This window comes from Camelus dromedarius, chromosome 15 (assembly GCF_036321535.1).
Source record: "Camelus dromedarius isolate mCamDro1 chromosome 15, mCamDro1.pat, whole genome shotgun sequence".
NCBI lineage: Eukaryota > Metazoa > Chordata > Mammalia > Artiodactyla > Camelidae > Camelus > Camelus dromedarius.
The window spans coordinates 44,674,959-44,699,663 of NC_087450.1; the positions used below are offsets into that span (position 1 = coordinate 44,674,959).

General features: G+C 38.8%; 1 protein-coding gene across 3 annotated transcripts in view; it reads right to left on the minus strand.

Moving 5' to 3' along the window:
* The window catches only part of BABAM2 (BRISC and BRCA1 A complex member 2), a 355,229-nt gene that overhangs the window by 167,423 nt on the left and 163,101 nt on the right, over nt 1-24,705 (minus strand). For all 3 annotated transcript variants that reach the window (XM_064494653.1, XM_010991265.3, XM_064494652.1), the window contains one exon: nt 3,425-3,534. In XM_064494653.1, the coding sequence (XP_064350723.1) occupies nt 3,425-3,534 (110 nt within the window). The remainder of the gene's footprint in view (nt 1-3,424; nt 3,535-24,705) is intronic.

A 24,705-nucleotide genomic window follows, 5' to 3' on the forward strand; every position in this document is an offset into this window, starting at 1 on the left:
TGTGCGAGAAGAACACAAAGTCTTCAGAAGCGTTTACTTTGCAAGCCACATACAAACACGGTGGGAGACCCGGAAACAACATGTATCTGAACACCACAAAGGCATGCAGTCATTCGTGTTCCAGCACTGCTAGAAACACCAGACGGCTTTTCCAGGACAGACTTCTGAAGTGGGATCGCATTTCAGAGCTTCATAAATTGTAGCACACGTGGGAGTCTCCTACCCAACGTGCCTGCAGATGTTCCCTTTTGTGGGAGTGTCTAATTGGGGGCATTTGGTATTCATGTCCCTAGAAATCTTTAGGGTACAACAAATGGCTGCCTTTCCCTACATGTGATGACAAGACCCCAAAGTAGCCTTCTCCTATTTCTGAAATTAGTTAATGTGAGCATACCCTTGCCTCCTGCACGGACAAGCTGGGGCAGACATATATTAGCCAGACTGACATGGGGAATCTCCCGGGCTCAGGATATCTCTCCATGCCCATGGAGAGCAGATGGTGAGGATACAAGCATTTTCTTGCCAATTTTTACCTAATGTGGATCAGGCTATTGGTCTTCTGGGCCTCTGCCTGTCAAATGCACTGCATGAGGCTTGGGACTTCCTAGAAAGAGGCACAGTAGAAGCCAAAAAGAGTACAAGCCTCAGCTAGGGCAAGCGTCTGGCATTGCCTTTGGGCGGGTCCACATGGGATGCTTTTTCCATGACTCCTGAAAGAACTCTCCAAGTCTAAGCCTATTATCAATGCCTAGATAGTTAAAAGTTGACAGGATAGTATGAAACACAGAAAACAGAAGAGAGCTTAACACAATGCCAAAGATAGTACCAACCTCTCCTTACTCAGTTCCTAAAGTCCATCCTATGACCTTGGCCTAACTGCAATGATGTTACTTCTTTTCTATGCTCTGAACGCTGCAAGAGTTAACCAAAGATATTAATAACTTTAGCAACTATGTAAGCCCTTAGAAGGTCATACCACAATTTGACCACTTTCCATTTTAACCTTTCTCTAAAACCTCATTTTTACAGCTTCTACTTAAGAACATTAAAACTTCTGCTCGTTTTCTTTGGTATTACAAATGCAGCCAGTTCTAGTAAGTGAACTAGTATCAGCCAGGAAAAATGTACAACCTCTCAGTGCAGCATTTTCACATTTTCTTGTGAGAATTACTTACTGACCTAGAACACTGCCAATTATTTACTATCATTTGCTATTATTTACTGTGCACTGCATTTGTAAAAGTTTTAAAGGAATGGAAAGACTTGTTCCTTGCCCTTGAGCCGCTTGCAATATAGTTAAAAGATGAAAATAAAATGCACACCACTAACTAAATCTATGGTGGGCAGATTATAAGAGTGATATAAATTCAGTACTAAGAATTCAGGGGGAGGTTAGGTGAATTGTGCTCGGGGAAAATGGGTGGTAGAGGGCATCTGAATAATGTCTTAGAAAATATGTAATATTTCAACATGAAGAGGGCATTAGAGAGGGCATTTTACATGGCGCTAACAGCTTCAGCAGAGGCACAGAGGCAGGAAGAGTACAGGTGAATTAAGAAAACTTAAGTGATGGAGTCTGGCTAAAGGACAAGCTAGAGGAGGGGAAATGATAGGCAACTGATCTGGAGAATAAGTGTGGCCAGTTCTTTACATAAAAGGAGGAAAACATAGAAAGCTATATTTTAGAAATAGGAAATAAAATATCTTTTAAAATATACCCTTCACTAGTAATTTTTCCCATCACATCTTCAACTTTGAGACTGAGAAACATTTTATTAGCAAGTTTACTTGCAAACTAGGTGCAGTAACTTCAATGAAAAACAACGTAGGTCTGGAAACAATGTTTCTCTGCGCTGACAAATTCTTGGCTGCAGCTGAACTAATACATTCTTATTACCCACATCTTGTGATCATTTTCTCTTTTCTCATCACCAAAATACCTTCTTAGTTTAATTCATTATGTACCAACTGAGTAGCTACCCCAGAGCTAGTATTTGTTTACTTATTTACTCATCCTCTCCTTTTCTGCCCATACTTGTCCTGCTAACCACTTACTCACTCGTTCTCCTCGTGTAAACTGTATCAGTAATAACAACGTGAATAGCTATTACGTGCTATAGTCCCAGGCACTGCAATTCATGCTTTATGAACAGTATTCAGTAGAATCCTCAAAACAACACCACGAAATAGGTATTATTACCCTTATTTTATGGATGAGGAAACAAGTTCAAAGATGTCAAATATTTTGCTAGCTGGCAAGTGGCAGAACCCAGGTTTAAACCAGGTATGCCTGACCCCGAGCCCTTACCTGTTACCACATCACTGTACTGCCTCCAAAACTCTTTGACCTCTTACTGTTATGGGCCGGTATTTTCAATTAAAAATTAAAACGTTCATTGAGTGCCTGCTACTGTAAAATCCTGTTCTAGCTGCTATCAGAGGTCCATAAATAGATGAGAGAATGCCGGGGATTATTAATGCTCGTAATCATCCGTATTTGAGTATAAACAGCTATGTCTTATATCAGTGTGTCAGATGGTATGTCCATGATTCATGAATTTGAGCAATTAAGGTCAGAGGGGGTAAAAACAGCTTAGTATGTGAATGTGGATGGTGACCACATCTCAGACAGAAATCAGCCAACCCTGACTAAATGACTTACAGAGAATTTTAATAATACATTTCAATCAGAGTCTGTAAAAACTCTCTCTGCTGATGAAAAATCTGTCCTGTCAGAAGTTCCCAACCAAATCTGCTTACGATCCATTTTCAATGAACCTCAGCTTCCTTTGAAGTAGAATAAGCTAGTAAAGCATTTCAGCCAACAATAAGCACATTGTGAGGATAGTCCCTATAAGATTCATTACCGATGAATAACGTTATTGGCTTAAACCACAAATGTGATGTCAAACTACTTGTACCATGTAGCCTGAATGTTGTGTAAAGTTACATAGAACTATTTCAACACAGAAAAATAACTCAAACGTGTCGTCTTTTTAAACTACCTGCTTTTACTATTCCCTTTACTAACTTCTGAATACTTTAGTATGTTAAGGAGACTAGTTACATTTTTACAAGCAACTAGAATACCTAAAAATACACGGGAAATTGGGTAGGATGTTGTTCAGGATAACCACACACACTCAGGGAGCATTTGGAAGGAGTCACAATTGTGGACTCAGTCTGTCAGGCACAGTATTCACACTGCAAATTGTACAACTAAGACTCATGCAAAGACCTCAGTGGCAAATACTCACTGCATTTACTCTGCAATCTAAACTGTGAATACAATTCATTTTTAAGAAAACAAGTTGATAAAGAAAAATCATTTCAAGAGTTCAAGAGGGGCAAAAGAAACAGCAAGCATGTCTGTTTAACAAGGAGAAGCATCCGGCTACAAAAAATAAACAACACTGATACTTACTGTTCAATTCTGGGTGACAGGTACAGCTTAGGATACACCTGAGTGGCTTCAGTGTCCTCAAAACTGACAGAAAGGAGGGCCACATCTTCTCCTGGGTCTTCATTCACATCCTTAAACAGGTAGTGAAAACCACAATGTCATCAGTCTTGGAACACTGTTCTGGTGACCAGCTCACAGTCCACTAGCAAAAAGAGGCTGGGGATGTGAGTTCCCCAGATTCGAATTTTGCAACTCCATACATCCTTTGCCACATACCTAGTCACTCCCCTAGAGTGAGAGCTTTCAAACTTTTTTTTTTTAATTTTATTTATTTATTTTTATTATTTTAAGTGGGGAGGTAATCAGGTTTACTTATTTACTTTTGTTTGGAAGGAGTACAGGGGATTGAACCCAGGACCTCCTGCATGCTAAGCATGTGCTCTACCACTTGAGCTATACTCTCCCCACTTCAAACTTTCTGACCAAGGCCCACCACAGTGAGGAAAAGACCCTCACCGATCTCACTTGTTTCCATGTTCCAAGAAGGGAAAAGTGAATCTGGCAGTAACAAAGAATTAGACAAAAACAAAGTTAATAAATTACAATACACGTTGCTAGCAAGAATATATAATGGCTTATAATTTATATGAGATATACAAATGGCTTAAAATTGACTTTTCATAAGAAGAAAATGCATTATAAGCTTGATTTATATCACTAGATGACAACAAAACCTTAAAATACGCAGTAATTTTATTTTATTTACCTTGATGGTATGTCATAAGTTATTTAAGTAGCAAATATTACCAAGAAACACATCACTACGAAGTGTGTCACTGTACAAGCAAGTGTCAGGGTGTTACGTACACATCTGTTTAGTAACATGATTATGGATGGTTCATATGGGAACCACAATACACACATATCTTAAAAGTCTAGTTATAAGAATATTGTAAGACAAAAACATTATTGATCCAAATATGTATCAAGAAACATTGAAAGGATAACCAAACAACCCACAAAAAACTAAATTGATAATGATAAAGCTAAACTTACTGTAATTTATAATAAAAAGCAAGAATAGCCACAATCAAATGTCATCACCAACTCAAGTCAACACTGATGACACACTGATGAAGTGCCTGAATTAAAATTGTGGCACTTACAACTATGTACATGTGTTTTATGATTACTGCCAAATGCTGAGTATTTGTCAGACTTCTGAATAAAATACCAAATTAGAGTAAATTCTTGTAGCATGTTGATATTAATTTATGAATAACAAATTTTAATAACACTTAATAAGTTATTTTTAGTTGGTAGTGGCTCCAAGTCAAATATAAGTTCTTTCAAAACTTAGTAGAATTGTCCATCTCTCACCTAGAGGGACTAGTAGGAACTAAGCCACATTTCTGAATCAGTTCTCAGGTCCTCAGGAGGGCTCAGCCGCCATCCTAGGAGGGTCCCAACCTAGACTTTAAGAATCACTGCCTGTCAGCACTGGGAATCTCAGATGTGATGTCCTTCCTTCTATTTAAAACTAACCCCAGCCCTGCTTCTCCTGCATCTTGGGGAGCTGGTGCTCACACTCAAGCTGCTCACCTCTAACAGCTTCAATGTCCTTGCTCTGCCTTCTACTGTGCCTACAGGATGCACAAGTGTAGCAAGTACATACAGGGATGGAAAAGGACCAGAAGCCTCTCCCATCTTAAAAAATAAAAATTTCAAAAAGAATGAAAAGAATAATGCTAGTCTCTACCTAGTTCCCTGGGTTCTCTCTCGCGCATGTCTCCTCCCCTTCACGGACTGCTGAAAGAGCCGTACACTCCCGGCCTCATTCCCTCTGCTCCCACTATAACAGCCTTCCAACCCCACCAGTTCATCGAGACTGCGTCTACCACCAGGACTGCAGCATCCACCACACACAGCAAATGCGTCTCGGTCCTTATCTCCTGATCTCTAAACAGTATTTGAGATGGATGATCTCTCTCCTCTGGAAATACTCTTTCTTGCTTCTAAGAAACTATACCCTCCTGCCTCTTTGGCCACATCCCCCTCCCTTTTCATTCTCTCTTTTTTAACTTCTCAGTTGTTTTTGGTTTTACATTACAAAATTTAGACTTGTTGTAACAACTCAATCGACGCAGAAGTTTTTAAAAGAAAAAGCATTTCCACCCTCACTTTTCAAGGTAACCAACAGTAACTGTGTAAGTGGCCTTAAACAGCCCTTCCTATGATCATAAAAACAGACACACACATAGACACACCTGCATACAAATAACTCTTTAACCTTCTGTTTTGTTTTCCCTAATGGAGTCACACTATACACAGGATTCTACCAATTGCTTTCTAAATAGCCATATAATATTCCATGGCATGGATTTATTTTTTATTTAACCATTCACCTAGCAACAGACATTCAGGCTGTTTGTAGTTGTCAGCCACTCGACAGTATGACCAGAAATATTCTTGTATATATATATATCCTTTGTTGATGAGACTTATATTTCTTATTAGGTAACTAAAACTCAGCTTGTTGGGTCAAAGGTTATAAACATTTTATATTTTAACTGCATTTAATAGATTGTTTTTCTAACAATTTTGCAGCATTTCACATTTGGACTTGTGAATTTGCATCAGTATGAGACAGAGTCTGTTTCCGTTCATCCTGAGTAACTGGATAACACTGGCTGTTGTCACCCTTTAATTTAATGCTGGCAATCTGATAGCTGGAAAAATGGTGAGTCTATTTAGATCCAATGAATGAAGCCGGGCAATTTTTTTACTTGTTCACGGGTCATTTATATTTCTCCTGTAAATTTTCTCTTCAAATCCTCTGCCCATTTTGCTTAAAGGTTCTTGGAGTTTTTTAGTTATTGTTGTTTATTAGATTTACTAACCCGTGTCTATTACATGTGTTATAAATATTTTCTCTTTCTGACTTTTGATTTTGTCAGGGGGCTCTTCTCCAATCACAGAAAATTTAGATTTCTATAGAGTTAAATCTGATTAATAACTCAGAGGTTATTTCACTATTTTCCTAGTTTTTCATCTAACATTGTTACAATTTTATTTTTACATGTAGAATTGTAATACATGTATATCTGGAATATATTTTTAGGTGGTATGATGGAGGAATATGTACAATGAAGACCTTAGTACAGTGCTGGGAACACAGAAACCGCACAATGATTGAAGAAAGAATAAATCAATGAGCAAATTAATGTTAATTCCTAACCTTTATTCTCCACATATGGCAATTTTCAGGAACCTGCATTACGAAAGTTGCTGTCACCACTATTTATAATAGCCAAGACATGGAAACAACCTAAATGTCCATCCACAAATGACTGGATAAAGAAGCTGTGGTATATTTATACAATGGAATACTACTCAGCCATAAAAAATAATAAAATAATGCCATTTGCAGCAACATGGATGGACTTGGAGATTGTCATTCTGAGTGAAGTAAGCCAGAAAGAGAAAGAAAAATACCATATGATATCACTTATATGTGGAATCTAAAAAAAAAAAGATGAACTTATTTACAAAACAGAAACAGACTCACAGACATAGAAAAACAAACTTACTGGGGGGAAAAGGGGTGGGAAGGGATAAACTGGGAGTTCAAGATTTGCAGATACTAGGTAATATATATAAAATAGATAAACAACAAGTTCATACTGTTATAGCATAGAGAACTATATTCAATATCTTGTAGTAATTTCTGGTAAAAAAGAGTATTAAAATGAATATACGTATGTTCATGTATGACTGAAGCATTATTCTATATACCAGAAATTGACACATTATAAACTAATTATACTTTAAAATATATATACACACACACACACACACACACACACACACACAAAGTTGCTTTGAAGAAAACTAAAACAAAAAAAAAAAAGCCGTTGTCACCAATGATGTCTGGAAACTCAGTACTGACTCCTTCCTCTTGTCCCTCATGATACACCAAGGCTCCCAGAACCAGTGGTTTTAAAAGGAAAGCCAAGATTGGGAGTCTGAGTTTATCTATCACTTCTTGCTCTTTTACAGATGATAAAGTATCCAATCTTGAATATTCCTTTCTGTGAAATAAGGATGCAAATTTAAAAATGCTTACAGTCTCAACAAATAGAAACAATGTACTTATATAATATGACTCTAAAACTCACAAAATATCTAAAACCAAGGTTGAAGCTGAGCTTGAAAAAATTCACACTCAGAGGGACAAATTCATTTCACGATCTAAGTGCAGAAGGAATCCTCTTTCGAGTTAGGTTCATCACCTTAAGAGAGACAATAAAAAAAAGATCTAACATTGAATTGATTATCAGATACCTTTCCCCAATGACTGTTTCCTTATGAAAGGTCAAAGCTCTGACTATAAGTCACAAAATCTTGTTTAAAAAAAAAAAAAAAACCACACTGCAAAAAACTAGGGACCACTGAAAACCTTTTTAATTAAGAGTATTTCATATGCCTATGGATAATTTATAATTATCTCCCTTTCCTACTTCTTAACTTCTCATTACACTACTATTTAAGCAAAGAACAGAAATGCTCAAAGCCAGTCCTCCAAACAAACGGAATGACCCTGGTTTATATAACCATCATTTATTATCTGGCATCCTGCAAAGAGTACATGAACCATCAGTCTGAATATGAAAAGAGTTGTTTCCAGGAGTTCCTTTTACAAACTACTTTAATATGATTTATTCCCCTTGCTGTGGCACATGAGTTTTCCCCGAGTTGATATTTGATTCCTAATAGATATGTAAGTTTGACTTTGAAAGCTTAAATAAGCCCAAAGAGTTCCAAAAATACAAATCCACATAGCGCTGTTTCCAGTTTCTGCAACTCTAACAGGCTTGTACATGTGTTCCTTCCCATCTGGGAAATTATAAAAGAAGCTCTTGTACCATGGTTCTTAGAAGCTAACATTACAGATGATTATTGTAACCACTAATGGCAGCATTTGGAAAACAGGGGGTGGTTACGGTGTAGTAGGGGACATTTAAAAATGTACAAGTATACATTTTTAGGGCTTTCTATCTGTGCTATTTGAAACTGCAGCAGGCAAGTGGTCGGGGAGGGGGTGGAAGGAAGATGCCGAATCCGCTGAAACTGAAAAAAAAAAAAAAAATACTGCCTCCTACCTTTCTAAAAGGATGTTGGGCACTGATATACATATGGTGAGGCAACAATGGCCATGAGATTTGGCTGAGATTTAGCAATGGATCTGGCTCAGCACTTGGCTGTAGCAGAAAGGGGTTCCTATGGCTTACAGTGAATATTCACTAAATGATGAGTTCCTTGCAGGCTAGGAGTTTTTCTTGTTCGTTTTTGCATCCCCAGTGTCTGGAACACAGTACATATATAGCAAATTGGTTGAAAAAAACTAAATTTATGCAGGAATGACTGTAAGAATGAGTAAATGATGTAGATAAACAGAAAATGCTTTCAATTAGAAAGATTCTCCATATTCGTCTTCATAGTTCCTTATATCTAGGACCATTTAAGATTTTATTAAAGAAAACTCCAATCTGGACCATATTACACCTCTAATAAAAGTTAACATTCTGCTTAGGTCATAATGGTTTATTTATACAACTATTCTCAATTGGGACTCTGCAAATATCAAAAGGGTGTAGAAAAGAGACAACAATTAACCTTGAAAGTGAAAATAAACACAAGTACAATTGATCATTTGCTGTACCTCTTTGACATTCTAATTTTCCAAGTGAGGAAAGCAGTCATTAAACAAGTCCCCGTGCTGCGTGTCAATATAGGTACAAACTATCAATTAACTAACTGCTGATAGATGTTAGCTGAACAGTATTTATTACAAATCACAGGTCACATGTCACATAGGAAGACTGTAAAAAAGCCACTGTATTTCTCAATTCAAAAGGCTTCCAACAAAGCTACAACCATTGCTAGCAAAACCAGTTTGTGGACACAAGGACTGTAAAGACGCTACTACACGTTCTGCCAAAATCAAGTAACAACTGTTCTGAGTTACATTTAAAATGATATTAAACTAGACCCAGGATTAATCATGATTCCTAGGGTGACTAAAAACTAGGTCTGAGTAAGCACCGCATTATACAAAAGCTATGAGTTTTTGAAAAGATGTAAGCAAATTAAAAACTTCCAAAACAGAAACTTATCTTAAAATATACTAAGTGAGGTTTATGCTTTGGAGGCTCCAGTGTTTTGATATTATAGATTCGTCATCAAATTATATATATTTAGATTATTCAAAGTCGAGTGTTTTCATTTAAGAGAATAAGACTCTCATGATGTTACCATTCATCTAACAAGCATTTAACAAGTAAGTAAAATATATAGATGGAGAAAAATTAAATAAAAATTAAATAAAATTAAATATGGAGAAAAATTAAAGCAGAGAAAGGGGACAAGGAGTGAGGAGGGAATGAAAGTTTCAAGAGAGTGATCAAAGATGGCTTAGACTCAGCAGTGGCCTCTCATTACTTAAGACAGGAGATTTGGGATAAAAAGTCCTCTTGAGTCACTGTGTTATATATCAGCATAAGCAGCCCCAATTAAATCAAAACTTGAATTTGGATTCTACTGGCATTAAGACATGACAATGAATATGCTGGGGGTGGAATTAAATCTAAGCAAAAGAAATATGGAAGAACAAGAAAAACAATGTATGGAAGGGAAGACCTTGGTCTCCCTGATCAGGGGTCTCTGACCAATAATGACACTGGTCATTTTGGAAATCAGGTAATTTCCTCTTCATCAAAGTACTGGGAAATATACAAGTGCCCAGAAAAGCAGAAGAGTCAGAGAGCAAAATGGATCTAAGAGAAAGGAAGCTGGACCAAACCCATGAGGAAGAGGAATCGCCATGTCTGGTCCTTCTGTCTGCTGGTGTGGCACCCGGCCCCCAGCCTCCTCCTTCCCACGCTGTAGAAGCTGGGGTTCTGAAGGCCTAGTTACAGCCTATCTCACCACATACTGAGTTACTGGCTAAAAATTATTCTGATATATTGATATCTCTTGTGAAAGGTAGCATTTAAAAGAGTTACTTCTGATACGGTTTCTCCAAATGGAAATGAGAGTAAAAAAAATTCTCCCTGCTTAGTCCAGACAAATTGCGCCACTCCCTATATACCTGACTAGATCTTAACTAGCACCTTTACACTTGCCATCCCCAAATCAAACAGTTCTTTCTCTTGAGGGGGTTGGGAGGGGCAGAATAGGTGAAGGGGTTAAGAGGTACAAACCTCCAGTTATAAAACAAATAAGCCACAGGGCTATAATACACAGAATAAGAAATATGGTCAGTAACACTGTAATAACTTTGCATGGGGACAGATGGTTACCAGACTTACTGTGGTGCCCATTTCACTATGTATGTAAATGTCAAATCACTATGTAGCACACTTGAAACCAACATAATATTGTACATTAACTATATTTCAATTAAAAAATAATTTAAAAATGCTCTTTCTTGGGGGGTGAGGGGTGGGTATAGCTCAATGGTAGAGCAAATGCTTAGCATGCAAGAGGTCCTAGGGTCAATCCCCAGTATCTCCATTAAGTAAATAAATAAACCTAATTACCTCCCCACCCCCCAAAAAACAAGCCACTAAACAAACAAACAAATAAACTGAAATGATTTAAAAATGCTCTTTCTCTCCTTTTTCTGAATTGGCATGATGTTAATTTAACTCTGTAAATGTACTTGGTCTGTTTAGCTTTCTTTCAACTGCAGTGTTGTCTACATCCACCCTTGGTAGTTTTTACATGTTGCCTTATGAACTCCCCATGCCGTTTAGACAAGTGTGTATTTTATATTCCAAATGGATTATGAATTTCTTCAGGGCAGGGTAGAGCTCTCTTACTTCCTATTATGTCTAATAGTAACAGCTGACATATATCCAGTGACTCAATAGTCATTTTGCTTAGTGCTTTATATGCATTCTTTCATACAATCGCCATAAGAACCTTGTAAGGTAGGTACTATTACACATCTGCAGAAGAAGAAGCTGAGGCTGAAAGAGATTAAATGATGAAAATGAGTTTTGAACCCATGTGTGTTGACTCAGAACCTGGACTCTTAACCACGATGCTCTCTCCACTGACATGCTGCTGAACACAAAGAAAAGATTCAGTCTCAGTGCTTAGAGACATCAAAAACCTGGAAACCTGTATGTAGAAAAGATAACAGAGACTTACTGTGCATTTTCTTGTTCTCCATTTAGTGTCTAAATCCTATATGCTCTAAAAGAACATAAGCAATTTAAGGAACCATTTCTTATTCCCTTTTTACCCAAAATAGACTATTCTGCCTGCACCAAGACATAACAGGTAATCAAAACAAATCGAGAAATATATGCTTAGTGTGTTTCAGTGTTTACTTTTAGAAACTATGGAGCAAGAAATTAAAAATTTTAAGCATATAAAGACTAAAAGCTATAAAGGTCACCTTGCCAAATAAAATGTATTTGCTTGACATCTCTACACAGATTCAGCGAAGGAAGGATGGCTTCTCCAAGAACACTGATGAGGACTGAGGAGTTCTAAGCTAGAATATCAACCTTCCTTCAATTATGTATGGTTAGGCACCTTCTATGACGAACTGACCATGCTTGGTGGAAATAAGAAGGGCTGACTGTCAGGTCAGGAAAGGATAACCGCAATGTCCTTGAAACAGCCAGCTCTTAGAGGGGGCATCCAGGACACCAGGAGAGAGCTGTTGTCACCTACCCCTGTTTTCCAAGAGTAACATCTTGAATTCATTACTATTAGATGTTATGGTACAGTATGGGGTTAGGGTTTTTTTTTTTTTAATATATAGCTTGCTTATTATTTTCATAAACAAAGACCATTTTATTACTCTCATTTACGCAGGAATCTGCCAGTGAAGCTGTTCTTACCCTTAATATGTTGGTTATAGCTTCTGTTTATAAAACTAAATTGAAACACATGTTGTACAAATAACTTTGAGGGAAAACAATTCCTGGCTCTTTTAAAATAATGATGATCAAGATTTCATTGGTCAACTACTGCCCCAGCAGTTATGATACCTAACAGACATAGCCTTGAGAACCACCAACTCTCTCTGAGCAGCCACAGGACTGACTAAAAGGTGTGTGAAATGGAGTCTTTGCAGTCCAGCCAGGGTCCTCTTTGGAAGCACAGGGTGTTTCCTTGCTTCCACCACCTTCTCTACTCACCAATGTTTCTAGAGAAAGAATCTGGAGTGTGGGGTTTCCCCTAACACCCTAACAATGTGTTCTTAATGAGTTTGATGAGAAGCTAAGCTTATTTAAATAAACATCAATTTTTGCAACTGTTCTACAAATCATATTTAACCACATCCTCAAACATCTGAGGTGTGATTTTATGCAACCCTATCGATACAAACATTGTGCCAGACTTTTACCCAAGGGCCCGACAAAACAAGTTAAAACAATAGTGAGTTTTATTTAAGCACATATGGAACGAATGTGAGCACGATTTAACACATGACCAGTATGTGTCCATAACTTAAGGAAAAGGTAGATAAAGATTTTATATAAATAGTACATATAGCTCTTTGTAAAGGATTAAAAAACAGACTTAAAGTGGTACCCGATACTGCTTGCCTGATACCCTCTCTTCTCCTGGGAAGTCCCCCTTTCTTCTGGTCCCCACCCGTTATAGCTCCTGGCAGAGCTGCCTGTTCCTACCCGCTGGGAACAGCTGAGATGGGTCCAGAGAGAGAGGCCAGTCCATTTGCAGAGGCAAAAGAAACTGTCAGTAGCCACATTTCCCAGCCATGGAAGAGGCCAGGCTGTGATGTGAGAGCACAAAGCCAACACACTGAGGGAAGTAGAGATGGGAGAGAGAGGAGTCCTGGGCTGCACTCACCCACTTCATTCCCGTGGCTCTAGACACAGCTCCCATGGTTCCAGCTATGTTCTCTTCCTACTGTGGTTTGGCTATTCAACCTTCCCCTGGCTTTGGAAAGTCAATAAATGGCCCTACATGCTTAAAGCTGATTTGAAGTGGTTTTCCTTCACTTATAACCAGTATTTTCTCTTGTAAATTATTAAGCCAGCTAATACAGACAATAACCATGGTGAATCAAAATTTACAGAATTAAGTGCTAAAAAGAGACTTTCATCACTGAGCTATCTGAATACTTGTTACATACTATGGAATGCCAGGCCCTAATCAGAGCCTGGAAAGGGCATTTAGGACAAAGATGAGCTGCATGCCTCCGCAATGCTAGGGAGAAAGCTTCGCTAGAGCAATCTGCCACAGAACCAGGCTCTGGCTGCAGCAAGGTCCTTTCCCTGGACTTACTGCTTCTCATCCCGGTGGACCTGAAACAGCACAATAACCTATCCTGGGCCTTGGATGGAACAGCTTGCACTCCCTGCTCTACAGACCCCCTAAACCTCACTCAGTGAATGAAAAGGTATCAGGAGTGCCAGTGCTAAAGGCAGACAACCCATAGCAGCACACTCTTTGAATACATAACATGTTTGGCAAGTTCATCATGCAACTTAAGAACTGCACTAAAATGGTGATCTTTTAGCTACAGAAATAAAAATTATTTTGCAAAGAGTTCACATGTTTTTGTATTTTTTCCATGCGACATGCTAAACGTGGGCATTGTAGGAAGCAACAGGTTCACATGGTTTTGGCAAATGTGTGTGAAAGTGCTGAGCACAGAACCAGGCATGAAGGTGCTCATTAAATGTCAGTTTCATTTCTCTTACTCCTTCCTTCCAACTCTTGGTCTGACATCATTTCCATTACCACGCTCTACTTCCTACTATTAAAGCTACACCCTATCCTTTCCTCTCCAGGCAGCTTTGAGCTACAGGGTTGAGATTTTCTTCCCGGGTGGTTCTGTGTGCGTGAGGACAGAAGGGAAAAGCACCCTAGAAGTGCATAACACCTTTGCACCCACCCACCCAGCGAGTTATTTGGCTCAAACTGTCTGGTGCCCATGGCAACCAGGCAATTGGTTACTTCCAATCTATTTCAGCCACCTGGCACCGCACCCTAATTAACTGGCGACAATCACAAACCACAGGTGTTAAAACAGAGAATGGCGCCTATTAGACACTCTTTCCTTGAAGTAATCAGAGATCTTTTGATTCGCATATTGATGTTATCTGTAGAACTTAAAGGGCAGCTAGGAGCTTTGAAGAAAACTAGAGGCTTGGAGCCGTATCCCCCTGGAACTGGCCGGAGGAATGATTCCAGAGTAGAAAATGAGCTCTGGGAAGCAGAGTGAAGACTGCATCATTCTCTCAGACTCAAAAGTGCCCCCTGCTCCTACAGTGACCTGGCATTCCAGCCCCTCCAAGGTATCTTTCCAACCCCATTTTCCCACTACCCCTGTTGACACACCCTAACTGCAGCTGGTGCCCACACTCCATCCTGCCATCCATCCGTCATGCCTCTACTCTGCCACCGACTCAACCCTGATGCCTTTTTCCAGCCCTGCACCCCCCCACTCCAAATCTCCCAATTCTATCTGTTATTTAAAGTCCCATTCAGATGCCATGTCCTCTCACAAGACTTCCTGATCCCGCCCTTTGATATAATGGTTTCTCCTCTGAAATCCTACAGGTCTTTAGCTACACCTTTTATGTGGTAACATTTCATTGTCTCCTCTGTGTTTTCAAGTTACTTACATATGTGCCCTTATCACATATTCAGCTGAGTTCTTTAAGAACAATGTTTCATTCATTTTTATATTCCCAGTGCCTACCACACATCCCTACCACAAAAACAGGCACCCAATAAATATTTTATGAACAAATGTATGAATAGGTGTATGAAAGAATGACTACATATGCTTCCCTAGCAGAAACAGCAGAGATCTATGTACCTTATGAACTTGCCTTTCCAATATGAATAAGTAGGTGTAAGTTTGGGCAGAATGAGCCATTATCTTCTGGGTCCATCCCCTAGAGTAAGGGGAAAATTCAAGTTCGAACACTTGACTGAGAGATCAAACCCTAAACTACAGAAAGACAAAAGCAATCTGCCGTTCTTAATAAACTTCCAAACATCACACCATGTGCTATCACTAAGTCAATACTCATTTATGATTTGCCTATCACGTGCAAGACATTTTGATAGAAACAATATGGAAAAAAAGAATTGCAAGAATCCATCTCCCGACTCAAAGAGGCAGATGTAAACACATGCAGATGAGAAAAGTTCCTTTTTTTCTTCTTCAATAAGAGATTCTATAAGATAGTACATGATTCATGGTCAAAAGCTCTATACAGAAAAGGCTGAAATGTCATCAGTTGTTTCTATGTATTGCACATGAATTCATCAGCCTCTTTCCTGGCAGCAGGCTTTTACAAGAGAGGAGACAAAGCAGAGGAGAAATGGGTATCCTGAGAGGAAAAACACAAAACTTCTAAAAGAGTTAAAAGGCAGAGAAAGAGGCGCTGACTTTCACAGTGTACGTGATGTGAAACAGCAAGCTTTGGATGTTTTCCAGTGAAGAAAGTTCTACCTCTTCCGTACTCCAGACTACCTAATTCAAAATGCGTGGAGACAGAGGACCAGGCCAGGCCCCAAATGCAGCTGTGGCCCATGTGCAAACAGCTGGCAGCTGGAGCCTGTGAGATGGAACCTTGCTACTCAGGCTAACAGCATCAGCTTCACCTGGGGGATACTTAACACATTCCGAGATGATCTGTAGGACAGGAAAGTGTGAGAAGCACTGGCTCAGAGAACTGACACTTAAGGAAGAGAAAATTGGTCCAAAGATAGAGAGAGAACTGAAAAGCACTGGACCCCCCGTGACTGAACAGGGGGACACAGAGGAACTGTGATGTTGCATGGGGCTGAGGAAGAGTATGAGAGGTATCTTAGACAAAGTCTAGGATTTAAAAATAACTATCTGTGGCACATTCCCAAAACTGAGAGTTAAATGGAGGAAAGAATCGTGATAGAAGCTGAAAAGTACGATAAGTTACTTCCCGAACATTCTTCTAACCAGCCATACCCATAAGCTATGGAGGAACCAAACAAAGCACCAGGTCAAGACAGTCGGCATTGTGGAGACTTTCCCCTTTGCGCCCATGATATGGGTGAAGATGTGCCATAGCTGAAATGACAGGAGCAAGGGGTAAATAAAATCAGAGAATGTTAAAAGGACCCCTTCGAGATCTGGGCCAGGGGTTGCTACCCTGTGTCAGGAGGACAATTCGGGACCAAGAGCATGTGTTTTTAAGAGCAGCTACTATTGTGTTTTGCATGCTGGGCACTGGGAGAAAGATTTCACTTGTAAAAAAAGGGTTTCTATTATATTAAAAATAAAGTTAGTAGCCGTTGACTTCCACACCTATACTTCATAGATTTACAGATGGAGACACTGAGATAAGGGAAGTGATCTGTCTAATGTGAAGAGCTGAATAGCCACAGGGCTGAAAGCAAACCCATGGCTGCTGACTCCTGCATCAACGCTTTCTTTCACTACATCATTCTGCTGCATCTAAATCTGCTTTGAAAACTCTGTGTGTCACTTACTAGATGAGATCTATGTGGATAAAAAAGGAAACAGAAGACCTCCCAAAAGGATGAAGAGTAGAAATTTTCACATGAAGAAGAACGTAATATACTGCAAAGTTTCCAAAATGAAACACTATAAATGTTGGACTTAGCATAACTATTGAGTAGGTGGCTTTGTTATTTAGAACTTTACTAATTATAGAAGTGCTGATGACCAGATTTAGAAGAACTATAAATTGAGTTAGACTTTATCACTGGCTTAGGTTAGTGAAGAATATTTCTTTAATTTCTAAGCTAATAACAGATTTAAGATAGACCAAATGATGAACATTTGCAGTTTTGTTCTTATGAACAGAAATTGTGACATTTCACGATGCATAAATGATGATAAATGTATTGAAGCATCCTTGCAAGTTACAACTCTCCAAGGAAGCTATTAACAGCTTAGCATTTCTAGTTCGCATTGGAATGTGAATTCAACTTACTGAAAAAAGTTTATATCAAATAAGCATGAAAGAATGCAATTAAGATAGCAGACTAGGCTGAACCCTTTACTTTCTTAGGTTTCTTGGGTATGCTACCTACTGAATCAAATGTTTAAAGTGTACAAGAAAACCTGTACAACAATCCAAAACAGGTTTTATAAACTACGTTAAAAAAAAAAAAAAGCGAACTATGTTTAAAAAAATATAAGAGCAGAAAACCTTCCCAGTGTCTCAGCAAACTAAACCAGGCCTTCCCCCTAGATAAACCATAGCTGGACCACTATGGACCAATGCAGCCTGGACAACATACAGTGCAGATTTCTTTTATTTTCTTCTGTCTTCAGTTATTTCCATTCTGCTTCTATACTGAGTATACCTTTGGGGCTAGCCTCATTTGTTCATTCTACAAACATGTATGAATGCCCATCTATGTATCAGGCACTACCTAGAAGATGCTAGGAACATATGCCCTCAACACCTTCATAGACAAGTAGGAAAAATAAGTAAATAATAACTGGCCCTTTGGTAAAACTGTTAGAATACAGATGTGTTATGAGAGAGCTGGAAAACTATGGCAGGAAAAAGGAGTGGTGTTAAGGAAAGCACAAAACTGGTTGTCACACACAGCTTTTCAAGGGGGAGATAATATTTTTAGTTGCAAGGAATCCAAAGGTTGGTTCTAAAGGCATCAAAAAGTACCTGGGAGTGAAAGGAAGAGAGAACAGCACGTGGAAAGACATGGAAGCACAGAGGCATGGGGCACATGTGGGGCACTGTTCAGGAAGGCTGAAACACTGGACACAGTGAGGTGGGGAGAGAGATGACGCTAGATGACTTTAAGGGCCCAACCATAAACAACCTCCATGCATCTGAGCTATGGAGTTTGTTTTCTTTTATGGGCAAAGCAATAAAGAAATTACAAACAGGGTAATGACATGATCAGACTGCTTTAGAAAGAATGTTCTAATAGTCTGGGAAAGATAGATTGGAGGGCAAGGCTGAATCGGCGGGGGGGGGGGGGTCTACAGCAGTTCAGAACAGAATGAGGATGTCCCCATAGAAAGGAAGCTTGGTGCAGGGTGTCAGAGCCCGAGCAGAGTAAGGAAGGTGCCCACATGAGGGAGGGACAGTAGCAGCAATGGGAGGCTGGTTACATACATGGGGGTGGTTATTACACATATATAATGTATTATAATGTATTATGGATAATGGAAACTGGATTTAGCACTTTCAAAGAAGAAAGTTACAAATATATACCAGAGAAAAATACAACAAATCCATCGTATTGAATTGGAATCAGAGGTAACAGTATGAACATAGTTATTTAATACACACAGATAGGTATAGAAATAATATTGAGCATCAAAATAAACAATGGTGGTAATTGACTATAATCCATTAATTCAAAGGGGAAATCATGAGTCCATACTGATATAAATAAATACAAGTTTGATGAAAAATAGAGTATTTATATAGTTTCAAAGGACCTCCCCACAAAATACCAGCTACAAAAGAAAAAGAGTAACTTTGCAGTGGAAAGCGTTACAGACACCACTTTAAACAACTGATCAAGTAATGAGCCAGCCAGACAGGGTGTGCCACCTGAGAGAGGGCAGTGAGAATACAGCATCACTTGAATACAGCATCACAGACACATAAACAGACTCCAATCATGATGGAACATTAGACAAACCCAAATTGAGAGATATTTTAAGAAACTGGCCTCTAATCTGGAAAAAGGTTATGAATGTCAAGGAAAAATTGGGGAACTATTATTATAGGTTAAAGACACACGACAAGTGAATACAATCCATGAGTCTAAAGGGAATTCTCCTGCTGTTAGGAAATCACTGGGACAATTGGTAAAATTTGAATGGGGTCTTAGAATTGGAAGGTAGTACTATATCATGATTAATGTCCGGATTTTTATGACTATACTGTAATTATGTAAGAGAATGTGTTTATTTATTAGAAATATACTGAAGTATATGAAGGTAAAGTGCATTATATCACAACTTACTCTCAAATGGTTAAAAAGCAAGTACTCTGTACTATGCTTACATTTCTATTATAAATTTGAGATTGTTTCAAAATTTAAAAAAAAAGAAAAGAATTAAAAGATGATAAAATCCAGACCAGATCATACAAAGACATTGTTCTTTTAGTCAGGAATAAAAAGGAAGAGAGAAGCTGAAATTTTAAATCAGAAACCCATTACACATGCTGTTTTATGGTACATATTTATATTAATTGCATAATAAAACATGTATAATTCTCAAATCATAATATGGACTTAGTAATTTCCCCAAATATTGTCATTTTCCCCAAATTAAGGAATCTTGCCAGGCTTGGTTATAGCTATCCATCTGGAATGGGTGGCTACCACCTGATCCTGAGTTAAGATCTGACACCAAAAGTACTCAATCCTAGGTTAGCAGAGCTTCTTATAGAAAACTGCTTAATAAGGCTGATTTCTATCTGGGAGCCACACATCACACCTAAACTTAAATCACCAACAACCCTGTTATCTCTAATTTTCAGATTTAAAAGTGTCTCAAAGAGATTAAGCAAAATGTCCAAAATCTTATCCTAGTAAGTAGAGCATCAGGAAACAACTGTCTTTTCTAAATCACAGCCCAAGCTTTTCCCACTATAATCCAGCAGCTCACTACGTGCAAGGCACCATGCTGTCCACCGTGGGAGAGACAAGATGCGTAAGATGTGTTCTCACGGAACTAACCACTTCTGCCCTCTCCCTGTTACGCCACAGTCAGAATCTTCTGCCTCTTACCTCATGCCATGACTCTCCCACATCCCAGCTTTTATCAGTGGTTGAATTCAGGGACACTATTTATTCTACTTTTTCCATCATTGAAGAGATGTGACAGCAGTTCTCAAGATGGACAAACATGCCTTAGAATATGAAGGCCAAAGAAATGCTCTCTTAATGTACTGTGTTAAATGACTGTATTGAGTATATAATGATCCTTTAATCAGCTAAAAATGGAAAGAATGAAATGATGTAGGAGTATAAACAAAATAGTGTTACTTCTGGACAATTTGATGTTTGATAAGAAAGCCAAAAACCACAGCAGGAAATGTTAGGAGCCTGGAGAAGTGGACTGTTCCTCCCAAACCTTCAATGCTTCACTTGGTAGGAAAGGTCACCTAAGAAGCACTCAGCAATCAGAGCCAGGCCCCTAACTAGAGCAATGGGACCTTGAATTCCTCGGTTATTTCTGTGAAGATTATGGTCTTCTTCTCACTTCAGTGATGGTTAGAAAGGAACTGACTGCTAGATAGAAGCAGAGGGAGGACAGTAAGCTGGCACTTCACTAAGGCAATAATGAACTCCCTCTGCTAAGCATACAATACAAAATCTGACGTGTTTAATATCATTTCTGTAATCCTGATTTATCCATCTGGAATACTAGACATAAGATCCTGGTAGAATTTTGAGAAGCTTATATGCATTGAGTAGATTTCCCCATAAAACAAGTATTCTGAAACTCAAAATATCTTGTAAGAAACCATATAATTACTTTCAAAGTTTTAAGGAAAAGAAAAAAGGAAACCCTCCCCATGAAACAAAAGAAAACTATAGGCTTGTTTAGAGATTATTCAAATTAACATAATTTAGAAATGATATTAATAGAGGAACTCATAAGAACACTCAACATTGTTATGTTTCTCATCGTTAGTACTCTGTCAGGCAAGTCCATGGCTTTGGTTTACCTCCAATGGTCTCCCTTAAAAACACCAAATGACTGAGTCTATTCCTGGAATTGCTCTAACCTCCCATAGTACTTCATCCTTTCTCACACAGTAATGCACAGGGAGCGGTGGTAACATGTGAAAGAAGTTCAAAGATCCCAGAGTGGAAGACATTGTTTTCTTGCATCCTACCTACTGTAACTGAAAACTGGGAATTTACTGGAATTGAGGATTTATTATGAGTCAGATGGTTGATAGCCTTTCCAACCAAAACATCTGCTCTACAAAGGCACAACTGCTACAATCCATTTCCTCTTGGATCTGGAGAATGACCAAGTTGGAGTTCAGCCTTTTCCTTAAAGACACAGGGACTTGAAGAGAGAAATGAAATACAAGCAGACCACTAAGTCACCTTCCAACTTCCACTGTTTTCTTTGATGGTATTAGAAATACAATAAAATGTGAAAATTTATATAGTTTTTTAACATTAAAAATTGCAATCAGCTCAGTGGAATAACCAAGGACTTTATCAGATCATTCAAATTTACAGCAGCAAAGCTACAACTAATTCTTTCTTTGGTATGTAAAGAAAGAAGGGACATGGATTACCTAAACACAGTGGGAAAAGACTTTCATTATTCACTCACTCACTCATTCATTCAGCAAATATTTACTGAACACTTCTGTGTGTCAGGCAGTATTCTAGGAATAAGTGGGGAAGCAGCTAGATAACTCCTGGAGGTTACCTTTCAACAGAGGATAACAAACAACAAACTAGTAAGCTGACTCATAAAGAGTCTTCAAAGCACTATAGGTTTCCAATAGCCCATCTGTTACAATCAGCCCTAATTGATTTTTTTCCAGCAACTGGAAGGGTCAGATAGTTTTGAGGGACCATACCCTAGATCAGTGGTTCAAATTCTGGTCCTTGTCTGGACTATTTTTTCCCCCCAACTTACCAAGAGATTGAACTGTCCATCCAGGTGTGGGGTCTATTGCTCTAGAGTGCTGACCTCCAAATATTTAAAATCATAAGCTATCAGTAAGAAATGACTGGGGTCCACATCAATATATCTTATATGTATTTACTTATAAGCTACACACAATGAACTGCTGTGCTAACACATAATGAACATCATAAAACATGCACAAACAGTAGAAATTATAGGAAGGTGAGACAAAAATAAAAATAAACAAATATTTTCCCCCAGCCTGGGTGGCTGCCTGCACAGGCTATAGCTGACTATGTGGGGCACACCGGGAGGCCAGTGGGTTCCTCACACAGACCAGGAGCATGCCACCCGGAAGTGATGTCACAGCCTGGAAACATAGACTCTGTCTCAGCCCTCACTCTGCTCCATAAACTTACACAAATATCACTTCTAGCACAGGTGAGAGAAGTAGGCAGAGAAGCATTAGGATTACAGTGTCAGCGGCAGGAATTTAGGAGACCTCGCCTCACTCTACCTGCCAACACACACCTGCCACTTCTTGTTGACATACACATAGGTATGGAAAAACCAGACTTGAAAAGCACATAACCTCCATCCTTGGTTCAGCAGCTGTAGCCCTGTTGTGTCAGCCATTTGAATCATGGTGAACGTGCATGTTGGATCCCAGGCAATGTGATACAGTAGGAAGGGCATGGGCTTTGGAGTCGGATGGGCCACTGGGAGTCATGGCTCCACTGCTTACCTGCCATATGTCAACGTGGCTTGGTAAGTTATTTAAAACTTGGATGAGCCTCTGTTTCTTCAACTGTAAAATGGAGGAGCTATAAAACTACTGTATTAGTAATAACACATGTAGAGGGTAGCCACCACGACGGCCACCATCGTTGTCACTGTTATCCCCCATCACCTTGGAACATCTGACCCACCTGTTTCCTGCTATCCATGCACACCGAGCCTGGCCCATTTCCCTGGAAATGATACCTGTCTGTTGCCTTCTGTGTATGTAAACTCTTCGCTGGCAAATCCTGGCCTGTCTGTGCAGAACCAGTTTCTTGTCTGGTCCCTCCTGACCATGGCAAATGAGTGGCACTACAACTGAGGGTGTTAGAAGCCACTTCCTGCTCGGCCTGGCCTAGACACAGCCCCTTGACTTTGCAGTCAGGGTTACACCTTGTGGGCCAGCAGCCTTCATCTGCCCTTTTATTTGGTAGCTCACTTCCTGGCTGTCCTCTCTCTGCTGCCACAAAATCTCAACAGGTAACAGCTTCTCTCTTCTAGTCATAGTCTCCTCTCCAGTGTCTTCTTGTTTGTGCTTCCTATCCCTATTTAGATAAAATGTAACAACATCATTTGAGTGTGAAGATCAGAAAGCAATACTCAAATGATCCACTGGCTGCAGGAATGACCACACACATATAGTCATAAAGAGAGTATTTCAACTAATAGGACTTTTAAAAGTGAGGCAGCCATCTTAAGGACAAGCAGACCTCTTTCCAACTGTCTTGATTACTATGGAAAGAAAAACTATTAACTATCTAAAAGAATTTAGGCAAAGAGAAAAGAAGTGATAGCAAACTAAAATTAGAAAAAGCAAAAATAAAACCAAGAGCAGAAAAAACCTAATAAACAGCTAAGTACCTGCAATCAATGCAGAGAAAAATTCATATTAAATCTAGACTACTAGTTAGAAAATAATTCTTTAATTAGGACAATATAAATTTTAGTCATCTGCTAATAAATTAGTAATTAACTGGAAATGGATAAAAATTCAAAACAACAAGAGAACAAAGGAGAGATACCAGGAAATAGCAAACTCAAATGGACAATTTACAACAAAAAGAAATATTATTAGAAATTACTGTTTTAAAAAATTCCTATAGCCAATGAGTTTGGTGTAGAATGTTTCTAAATTTTCCAAAAATAGAGAAGAATGTTATGTTTTTCAATCTACTTCAGAAGGCAAATACAGTTTTTTTAATTGAAGTATAATCAACAAACATTAGTTTCACAACATTGTGATTCAACATTTCTGTAGGATGAAGGCAAATATAGTTTTATTTTCCATAAACAGACAAGATATTCATAATGCTTTTTATGAGTATGGCTCTAATAACTAAATAAAAATTTAATAAATAAAACACAAGACCACATTAAAACAGTTTTCCACTACAAAGAAGCAAAGTTTATACTTGGACTGCATGACTGAACACAAGGAAAATAATATAATTCATCACATGAAGAGGGGAAGTAGCAAGAATCACATCATCACTGTAGTAAGTGCTCGTAGAAAACGAAAATACCCGTTCTGAGCATTCTGCCAATGCAAACACCACAACCAGGTTGTCAGGTTGTCTCCAAGAGGCCTCAGGAGCACATTTATATTCTTGATGAGCCTTCTAGGCTCAGAAACTTGATTCTGTTTGCACATCATCTGCAGAGCCAGTGTCCAAGGGTAGGTGACATACAACCAGAATGCTAAATCACTACTTTACCATGGGAAATTGAGTACTAAAATATCCTGAGTTCATATGGCTAGTGCATTCCTTTCCCATAATGTCAGTCCATCACCCTGTGATGAGAAATCACAGTCACAGGGAATGGATACCCCAATCCCCTATTAGGAAGACCCATG